At 33.8% G+C, this 10,991-nt stretch overlaps 1 protein-coding gene across 1 annotated transcript; it reads left to right on the top strand.

The window, feature by feature from the left end:
* The first annotated feature begins 227 nt into the window (after positions 1-227).
* Positions 228-5,824, top strand: l(2)09851 (WD repeat-containing protein 1 l(2)09851). Its single transcript, XM_085960073.1, has 7 exons — positions 228-670; positions 1,575-1,740; positions 2,568-2,786; positions 3,013-3,149; positions 4,182-4,336; positions 4,951-5,168; positions 5,614-5,824. The coding sequence occupies exons 1-7, from the start codon at positions 333-335 to the stop codon at positions 5,749-5,751; spliced, it is 1,371 nt and encodes a 456-aa protein (XP_085816199.1). The 5' UTR covers positions 228-332; the 3' UTR covers positions 5,752-5,824.
* Positions 5,825-10,991: the final 5,167 nt, after the last annotated feature.

Raw genomic sequence — 10,991 nt, 5'->3', positions numbered from 1 at the left:
CGAACTAGAGCACCACTATTTTTGTTCAGAATGCAATTTGTTTTCATAAAAAAATATCTATATCAATCAAAGAGAGTCCAATCTCTTTGATATCAATCAAACTCAATTAAATTAAATTAAATTAAATTAAATAATTACTTTTCTACACACTGAAATTAGTTGGTAGTAAAGTGCTATATAATATATTTAAAAAAAAAACTACACACCGACAACACGTGAAATTTGACAATATCAATTTGACATAACCCACATACATAACCTTTTAGCAACGAAATTGACAGTTCCGTTGTCATCCATCAACTTCACTGTCAATTCGGTAACAACCAGTGATAATGTCTCAAGAGGAAGCTAATACTACCATGGAAACCAGTGGGAGTGAATCTTCGGAGTCCGAAGATGATTCCATGGAGGAATCAAAAGAAGATGCTGGCGAAACTGAGGATGGAAAGGAAGAGTCTCCGCAGGTTTACCTCCCCGGAAAACCACTTGAAGAAGGAGAACGGTTGATTTGCGACCAATCTGCTTATTTAATGCTTCACCAGGCGCAGACTGGGGCCCCATGTCTGAGTTTTGATGTCGTGCCTGACAGCTTTGGGAATTCTAGAGACTCATTTCCCATGACAGCTTACTTAGTGGCGGGGACTCAAGCCGCAAGAGCCCATACCAATAGGTAATTTGGCAAATAGAAGCCTGCATGCTATGTTATGCAAACTGATAATTGTTTTAATGCTTAAAAGCAGTAAAATATTGGCTTATTGTTCGTGGAGCCCGGTTCTGACAAATTCGCATGTTGTTTTCCAATGTGTGTTTGGATCCTAATTGTGCTGACCCAATAGGTTGAACGAATGTCTAACATCCATTTTCTGAGGTTAGGTTAGGTTTTCATTCTTGAATTTTGCCAAAATCGGCTATGACAATTAGCACGGTTCCCGCCTGGCGTCCCCATAACCGACTTGTACCAAAAAATCTATTAAAACAATGGTAAAATTGTCATATAGCGTCTCACCGTAAATTTACATGTCAGAACAGTGTGTTTCAAAAGTATTTTTAGGAAACCTTTCACATCTGGAGAGATGGTTTTTGCTAACCATTTATTAAATTTGTGATTTTAACGCTTCAATGGTAAACTACCGCAGATGATCTTATAATGTTCATAAATGGGTATGTATCTACTGCATAAGTAATGTAATTGGCTGTGATGTCACGTCAAAAACATTGTTTAGAAAAAAAAACATCCATCCCACAATTTTTCAGTGTTAATATAGTTTAAAAATGCATGTTTTTTTACACTTTCAGTCAGTAATGTTTCCTGGAAAAATACATTGTTTTCAGCAATTTTTCAATTCAAGCTAAGGCTGGTTCGACAAATTTAAACTGAGGTGGTCTGCATTTCCTCATTATCTAAACAAATTAAAATACACTTCAATGTTTTTTATATATTGCTCTACTTTAGTACATAATATTTTCAGGAATCAATTATGTACGAAAGTCGAGAACCGCCTGTAATTTGTTTGTGAGTTTTTGAGAATAGGAATTTAAAAAAACGTGTTTTTTATCCGTTGTTTTCTTTTCAGTGTAATAGTAATGAAAATGTCAAATTTGCACCGCACTTCCAAGGAAAGTGCGAATGATGATGATGATGAATCAGAATCGGAAGATGAGGACGAGGATGATGAAGAAAAGAAACCTCAACTTGCCTTTGCATCTATCAAACATTTAGGCTGTATTAATAGAATAAGGGTAAGTACTTTACTTTTATTAGATTTACAGAAATCACTATTTTACTACCTATTATATTAACTAGACTACCTTTCCTAACAGTCCATTACTGTATCCAATTTAATAATTTACATATGAAACTGTACATAAAAAACTTAGTTTAACTTAAAACATAGTACTTAAGTATGTTTGACTATATCTGCATGCGATACAGGTAGATGCAAATTCTTTACTTACTTGTGGATCCATACCATAACATTATTTAATTGTATTAATTAAAATGAAACACCATTTTTAGTATCCTTTTTTTTACCATATCCGATCCTAATAAGATTATAATATGGGCCTCCACAGAGTAGAGGTTTGTACTTTAGTACTACATAATTACACTTTTTAATATTATTTTGAACCGGTTTCATCCGCTTGTGTTACTCCTACTTGTAATGTTGTGTTTTATCTTAAATACAATGCATTTCCATCATGAGTTGTTAGTTAACACCATAAAAGATATTTATATTGTAATTAATATATTGCTATTTATTTAGATTATTTATAAGGTTTCCAATACTTTACCTGTGTAGTTCTGTTGCTTTCGATTCATGACATTCTAATGGGCTCGTCAGATATATTAACAGAGGGTAACTTCAGATTTTCTACTTACATCTTTGTTTGTTAATCTGTTCTGTGAGGGTAAACAGTAAATGATAAATAAGAATAATACACCTTTTTCTGATGCTCGTATCACACTGACTTATGATGAAATCAGGGTAGTTGAGGTTTTATACTACAATATGTTAAATATAATTATTTAATGATTCTTTGCAGTTCTATAACGGCTTAATTTGCAGGTTTCTCCATACAAAAATTCCACATTAGCGGCTTCATGGTCAGAGCTGGGTCACATAAACATTTGGGATATCAGTCAGCAGATTCAGGCAGTCGACAGTCCACCGGCCTTAGAAAGATACAACAAAGAGAACTTGGAGGACACCACAAAACCTTTGTACACATTCTCCGGCCATCAGCTGGAAGGATTCGCCATTGATTGGTGTCAAACTCAACCTGGTGTTAGTATTCTCCATCATTTTGTTTTTTGACTAGACTAAAATAATAATATTCCTGTCGTATCTAATTATTACGATTCTCATAGACTGACCATTATGAGGTGTTTTTAGTTTTACTGTCCATCCGCATATTCCTCAGATTCGCTAACCAGAAATCTTCCTTTGAATAATAATATGCAGAAGTGTTTCAAACATCATCCAATTTAATTTAAACTGATTAAATGCACAGGTGTTAGCTACAGGAGATTGTAGAAGAGATATCCACATATGGCAACCAAACGAGGCAGGGTCATGGGCAGTTGACCAAAGACCGTTGGTGGGCCATACCAATTCCGTTGAAGATATACAATGGTCTCCAAATGAAAGGTATGCATTTATTATTAGTTAACGTAGTATTTATAATCTCACTTAGCTGGCACTATATTATAATAACTGATGGTGCCGGATTATTAGAATGTATGGAAAACCGGAAAATAACAAACATGAAAATGTGTCCACAAATTGCCACAAGAGATTTTCAATCTTGTTTTCAAACCAACCGGAATCTGGTATCCTAGAAGATCAGTTAAATTCCATCCACATGGTGTATACGACGGGGCTACGGGAAGTTAGCATGACCATAGATAGATGCAAGAAGACCGGACAGCAACTGAGATTTTTGAAGGCACCGTGTGGTGTCCATATGCTGCAACTATGCAAACCCCGATTGTACAGTTTTCAAGGGACCCTAAGAAAAAATGATAAATGTGGGAAACAATAAATGCGGGATATACAAAAAAACTCGTTTTCTCCTGAATTTTTTTCGATATCTTGATTTATTTTCAGTTTCTCAGCTAGAGTTCTAGTTTTCTTCATGGGGGGGCATTTTAGTTACAACTTATAAAAAATTGTGATACGAGATGCGAGGCAAGCCTGAGCGCTTACCGACATGTGCAAAGAAAGCTGACAGACTGAAAGGTCTGCATGTATCATAAACAATTCTACGAAAGCGAAATGAAAAATATTTAACAAAAGCGGTCAATCAGGATAATTTTTGTGACAGGACCATGATATTTAGTCGATAGATCGAGGAAAACAATAAATCGGGGAATGGTTAATGCGGGATTATTTAACATTGTTCTTATGGATGTTTGGCGGGACTTTCAAAAATTAATGATCCGTACGGGAAAACGATTTATGCGAGAACGGTAGATCGGGGTTCCACTGTATGTATTTCCTACATATGAATTTAAAATACTCAGATAGTGCTGGATTACTAGACGTGCCGGTTTAGTGAGATTCTACTGTAATTGAACTAGCAATTACATGGCAGTTTTGTCAATTCTAAAATATTTAATGTTCGTTTCAATAACCGTGAAAGCCTCAAACATTATATAAATTATATATCTTTGGTTTCAGAAATGTGCTGGCATCATGTTCGGTGGATAAAACTATAAGGATATGGGACACAAGAGCGGCCCCCAACAAAGCTTGCATGTTGACAGCTGAAAATGCACACACCAGTGATGTCAATGTCATCTCTTGGAATAAAAATGAACCTTTGATTGCCAGCGGTTAGTGCAAAAATTATTTACGTTAAGTCATTGGCACTCGTTCAGTGCGTTTGGAGTAGTTGGCCATTAGATATAATTAACATGTTATTTAAATGTGGTAATTAAAAGGTCAACAGTGATTGTGTTAAGTATGTATTCTATAACCAGTTTATTGTAACTATCTTATAATCATTCACATGAAAGACATCATAAATTAACCACCTAGCACCGTGCTAGTAACTAAATACATTTTAATTTGGCGAAGATTTTAATACCTCGGAGTGCGTATGTATCATATTATTTAATTTAGCTTTATATTTAATAGAGCAGTCACCCGGATAGTGAAACATGTGAGGTTCGACTCCCACATGGCCTAACTTTTATTTTCTAGGATGTTTTCTAATATGTATGTATGTTTCCTGAGTTTTTCAAATTATGTATTTTCAATAAGAAGAATTTAACATTCTTAAATCTTGTATCTATTCACTATTGAATAAAAAAATTGTAATTTGACAATATTATATGCCGCTATATACCTACAGAATTATATACATAATCGGTAGTAATGACTTTTTGGATGTCTATTTTAAATTAGGTAGTCAGTGTTTAAAAATGTTTCTTGCCATTTTATTCAGGCGGCGATGACGGACTTCTCCACGTTTGGGACCTGCGACAATTCCAAAGCGGGACACCGGCTGTCAGCTTCAAGCACCACGTGGCCCCCGTCAGCTCAGTGGAATGGCACCCCAGTGAACCCAGCGTCTTGGCTAGTGCCGGTGAAGATCACCAGGTCGCTCTATGGGACTTGGCTGTTGAGAAAGATGACGGAGACATGGCCCTCGAAGATCTAAAGGTAATTTATTGCTGTAATTCCAACTAACCGTTTTCTTCAAATCACACTTTGTTAATTGACTAAAATATGTCATTCTCGACAATAAATATAACTCTACATAAGGAAAAGGAAGGAGAGTCAAATGTGATGAAAAATTTTGTATGGGAACTCGTGTGTTGTCGAACTGTGTAGCATTTTGTGGCAATTCAGAGGTGTTGATTCGATTCATCTTTTTTCTCATCTACAAATACATAATATGCATTACAGTTACATATGTAATTTGACGTATTCTACTCATTATTCAATTTTTTAGACGTACCTCCTTTTTCTTTTTGTTCACGGCTATAAAAGTTAAATTTTGCAATTGAGGAACCAGCGGGATTCCGAAATTACAAACCCTAACAAGTACCATACATACTGCCTTCAATAAATGTATTTTGAATTTTTGAAAATGTATTCTGTTCAGGAGCTTCCACCGCAATTGCTGTTCATTCACCAAGGCCAGACGGACATCAAAGAGCTTCACTGGCATCCACAGCTGCCAGGCGTCATGATCACAACTGCACATACCGGTTTCAATGTATTTAAAACTATCAGTGTCTAACATGTCGCAAAACATGTTAAAAAAAACAATCATATTTTAATAATACACACTCGCCTTGAAAGAAACAACCAAAACGTCTTTTATTTTATTTATATATATTATCTATACCAGGGGTAGTCAACCTGGTCCCTACCGCCCACTAGTGGGCGTTTCGGCTTTCATGGTAGGCGGTAGGGGTTTACCGCAAATATTGAAGAGGCTGGATACAACTTGCCAAGAAGAACTGTTAGAAATTAGATATGATGAAGAAAGTAAACATAAATTTGATAGTGGTGGATATGAAAACATATGGCAAAATAAAAAAAATTCCTGTCTTATATCCAGATATGTGGAAAATGATATTCAGTTTATCGATACCTTTCTCTACCTCATATCTTGTGGAATCAGGCTTTAGTGCTGTTAATCATATTATGACCAAATAAAGAAACCACCTGAATATTTCCGAAAGAGGAGACCTTCATTTGTTCCTCACAAAAATTATCCTCACAAAAGACATATCCAGTGTTTAGTTTCGCAGCGTCAGCCTCAGGGACCTCATTAATAATTTAATTAATTAAATGTAATTTCATCAGACTTCATGCTTATATGTATGCAAAGTATAAATAAAAAGATAGATTTAACTACAGTAAGTTGTTTTATAAAGATTTATTCTGCCAAACTAAGTGAAAGTCTGACATACAGTATTTGGTAAGTAATTATTATTATAAGTTGTTTTTCAATTTGTGTATGAGTCAGAGTATGGACCTAATAGGTTGAGCAAGTGGCTGACATCCATTTCTCGTAAAAACAAAATTTGTTAATACAAACCTCCACTTTGTGGAGGCCCATATGATTCTATTAGGATCAGACATGGTCAAAAGAAAAAGAATTATTATTATATGCTTTAACTTGCTGTAACTCTACTTTATAAATCACCATTACTGTGGAACCGGTGGGTGGTTAGAAAATTCGGTACTGTTCGGTTATACCGGAGGCAGCGGAAAACGCATTTTGAAAATACCCGATAAAATGGATTATTTGTTAGTTTGGGTTAGTTTAGGTTCGGTTAGGTTGGGTTAGGTTAGGTTAGGTTAGGTTAGGTTAGGTTTGGTTAGGTTAACCTAACAAATAATCCATTTTATCGGCTATTTTCAAAATGCGTTTTCCGCTGCCTCCGGTATAACCGAACAGTACCGAAAATTCTACTACTAACAAAGATACAAAAGTCGTCAGTAGGTATAAAAAGGTTGACTACCCCTGATCTATACCATTATTATTTATACCATCCTTTTTTGAGTCAAAACCCCTTTTTATAAATTCCTAGTGAACTGCGACCTCCCTCACCAAATTTGTATATGTTACGCCGAATGTGCGAAATTGAATATTACATGAAATGGGAAAAATTTTGCCTAAATCATGAAAAATGCAAGCCCGTTACCTTATTCATGAATTAGACAAGATATCTGGAGAGTGCGTGAATTCGGCAGTAATTTTTCTGTCTAGTTCATGTATTGGACAAATTAGATAGTAGCGCTACGATGGTATTTTTTGCAACTAAACTAAATGTATCAAAATGCTCATGCATTGATCAAAATGTACATATATTATCTATGGTCAAAATAGATGATCGCGCTCCGGTGGTATTTTTTGCAACTAATCAAACTAAACAAATGTGTCAAATGTCATTGATTATAATATAAAAATATACCAATCAATAACTGCGATGACGTTCATATCCATTTACTATGCGCAAAAAAAATCTAGAACTATAATATGATAACGGAAGAATTTTATTGAAAAGTATTTTTGTGATTTGATTCGTGCTTGGTCGATTGAATGTTTGTGATAGTTTGTTGACACTCGATAGCTAACCTCAAAATGGACATTCAGTTGAATACTTTAATTCAGAATTACAAAACCTAACCTAACCTAACCTAATAATAATAGTATTATATTATGTCCAATTATAACAAATAAAACCATCCGTATTAAATTTACCCTTTCTTCTGTCATGTTGACAGTTCAAGAATTCCATACTCTGGCGAATTCATGTACTCTTTACCTAATTCATAAATAAGGCAACAGGCTTGACTGTTACATGAATTAGCCAAAATTTTGCCCATTTCATGTAATAGTCAATTTCGCACATTCGGTGTAACATACATAAAGACAGTTTAATATAATGGATAAAATACATTAAAAATAATCTAAATGAAATTTTTCCTGGTAGTTTTTACTGGTCTCTTTCTGTTTACTGACAAATATTACACTTTTCTAGTTCTTGAACACTAATTTATCATCTTTTCCCATTGGCAACTGTTTGTTCCCACATTTGGCCTAATTTTTGGTCAACGACATTGATAATATGGCAATTTCCTGTCATAAATACACATTCAATAAATGTACACAAAATAAATATAAAGTAAGGTTCAAAGAAGATCAACATTCGAATCTTTTGTTTAAACATAGACACCGGTAAAAAGAATGTTATTAATAAACGATTTCTTTTATTCAATGAATAATTCACAAGATTTTGAGAATGTAACATTCCATATATTGAACGTACATAACTTGAAAGCACCTCAGATATTATATACCCACTAGAGAAAATCATATTAGAAAAAAATATGAAACTCGATGGGATTTGAACCCGTATAACCATTGGTGTCAAGTTCAAGTAGACGATATTTGGGGGTGCTGCGGTTGATTAAAAATAAAAAAAATGTTTATTTGGATTATATTTTACTATTAATTATATTAATAATTAAAATAAAGAACTTTGCATAAATTGCTTGCAGAAATAATTTTTAACAATGTTAATAAATCATTATAGCTATATTTCTTTCCGCGCTGTGGCGGGCGTGCTCACGTGAGATGCAGAAACGGCGAAAGTCTATGGGCGAAATACTGAAATCGGACTGTCTGACCCGCAGTACTGATTAAGCTTGAAGCTGCGAACCCCACTCCCCGCGCCCCCCTTCGTCAACTAGAGCAAATTCTATCGGAAACGGTACTGTGCAAAATCAAGTACCTACCGCGGTGTATGATAATATTATTGGACATTGGATGTATCGGTGGGAGGGTGAACTTTTCACACGCTTAAATAATATTGATATTTTCATACAATATACATAAATTTATGCATATTATAATATTACATTTTTCTCAATTTGCTTGGGGGTGCTGCAGTTCCGCAGTGCATATGGACGAACCGCCACTGGTTATAACTTAAATATTTGTCGAAAGCCGGGCGTCGGTTATTAATTAAGGTAACTAATATTCCTTGATTTAATACACAAAAACCGATAGTCAATAATAACGCAATTTGATAAGCATTTCATGTATGACCTACTAGTTTAAATTGTTGTAATTAGATAGGAGGCTCGTAGCATATTTGGTTAATGCACAGATTGGCACGACACCAACGGTTATACGGGTTCAAATCCCGTTGAGTTTCGTATTTTTTTCAAATATGATTTTTTCTAGTGGGTATATTATATCTGAGGTGATTTCAAGTTATGTATGTTCAGAATGTTATTAAATTTTGCATCATAGTCAATATCTACTATTTAGTTGGCGACCACCTGGAAAATATCTCACATTTATAAACACAAATGTCATTAGTTTAATTAAGCGCTGGCTAGTATTTGGAAGTTCCCAGGCTCAATTTTATTCCTGTCAGGAGAAAAATGTCATTGATTTTCATTTAATATTTGAATCCCTTGAATTTGTATATGTTACACCGAATGTGCGAAATTGACTATTACATGAAATGGGCAAAATTTTGCCTAAATCATGAAAAATGCAAGCTCGTTGCCTTATTCATGAATTAGACAAAATATCTGCCGAGTGCGTGTATTCGGCAGTAATTTTTCTGCCTAGTTCATGCATTGGACAAATTAGATAGTAGCGCTACAGTGGTGTATTTTGCAACTAAACTAAATGTGTCAAATGCTCATGCATTGGTCAAAATTTACGTATATTATCTATGGTCAAAATAGATGTTTTTTGTGGTGGTCAAGTGGTGTTTTTTGCAACTAATCAAACTAACCAAATGTGTCAAATGTCATTGATTATAATATAAAAATATACCAATCAATAACTACAATGATGTTCATATCCATTTACTACGCGCAAAAAAAATCTAGAATTATAATATGATAACGGAAGAATTTTATTAACAGGTATTTTCGCGATTTGATTCGTGCTTGGGTATCAATTGTGCAATGGTCGCTTGTATGTTTGTGATAGTTTGTTGACACTTGTTAGCTAACCTCAAAATGGATATTCAGTTGAATTCAGAATTACAAAACCTAACCTAACCTAATAATAATAATATTATATTATGTCCAATTATAACTAATAAAACCATCTGTATTAAATTTACTTTTTCTACTGTCATGTTGACAGTTTAAGAATTCCATATCCTGGCGAATTCACGCACTAGGCAGATAATTTACCTAATTCATGAATAAGGCAACAGGCTTGACTATTACACGAATTAGCCAAAATTTTGCCCATTTCGTGTAATAGTCAATTTCGCACATTCGGCGTAACATATACATATCGCCATATCTTACTAACGACGCTCTTCTAAAATAAATGTCAAATTTATTGTTTTAAATCTTTATTATTGCATATTTATTATATTGTAATACATTGTAGGTATGTATCTTCCTATGGGTACATAGTACCAAATTGTGTTTCAATGAAATTTATGGGTTACTGATATAATTTCGTGTACAGTCTGTCCCTACTAATTAATTAACAAACAATTCACACTATTAATAAAAGTGAAATTAAGGAGGCGAGGACTAAATGGATACAAGTGCACAGGCAACCAAGTTTAATAAATAATTGATTTCAAAGTTGAATACGCGATCATGCATTCTACATAACTGTTTTCAACAACATCTAAATTAGGTCTGGTACTCAATGGATACATTATTTTTAAGCAAAAATATTAATATTACATACCGTGTTTATTAGTATTTTTAGTGTTTGAAAGGGTTTTTTAGGATTCACTTCAAACATTCAAATTAGATATGTATGTACATACTTGAAGGAGAATAATATTGTTTGTTAAAATTTATTTGTAATAACTTTTCTGTAATTTTTATATTAAATTTAAGTCCGTTTAAGTTTTACAACATTATCATATTCGATTATGTTATAAAACAAGTGATACTGTTACATATAAGACGAAACTGATCTTGAAATTATTTATATAAAAATGTGGAAAAAACTGAATTATTTTTTTT

The sequence above is a fragment of the Rhyacophila brunnea genome, unplaced genomic scaffold (genome assembly GCF_057557595.1).
Source record: "Rhyacophila brunnea isolate RB1 unplaced genomic scaffold, BYU_Rbru_1.0 scaffold_9, whole genome shotgun sequence".
Taxonomy (NCBI): Eukaryota; Metazoa; Arthropoda; class Insecta; order Trichoptera; family Rhyacophilidae; genus Rhyacophila; species Rhyacophila brunnea.
Note: the sequence above shows the minus strand (reverse complement) of the source record. Positions and strands in the feature narration are given on the sequence as shown.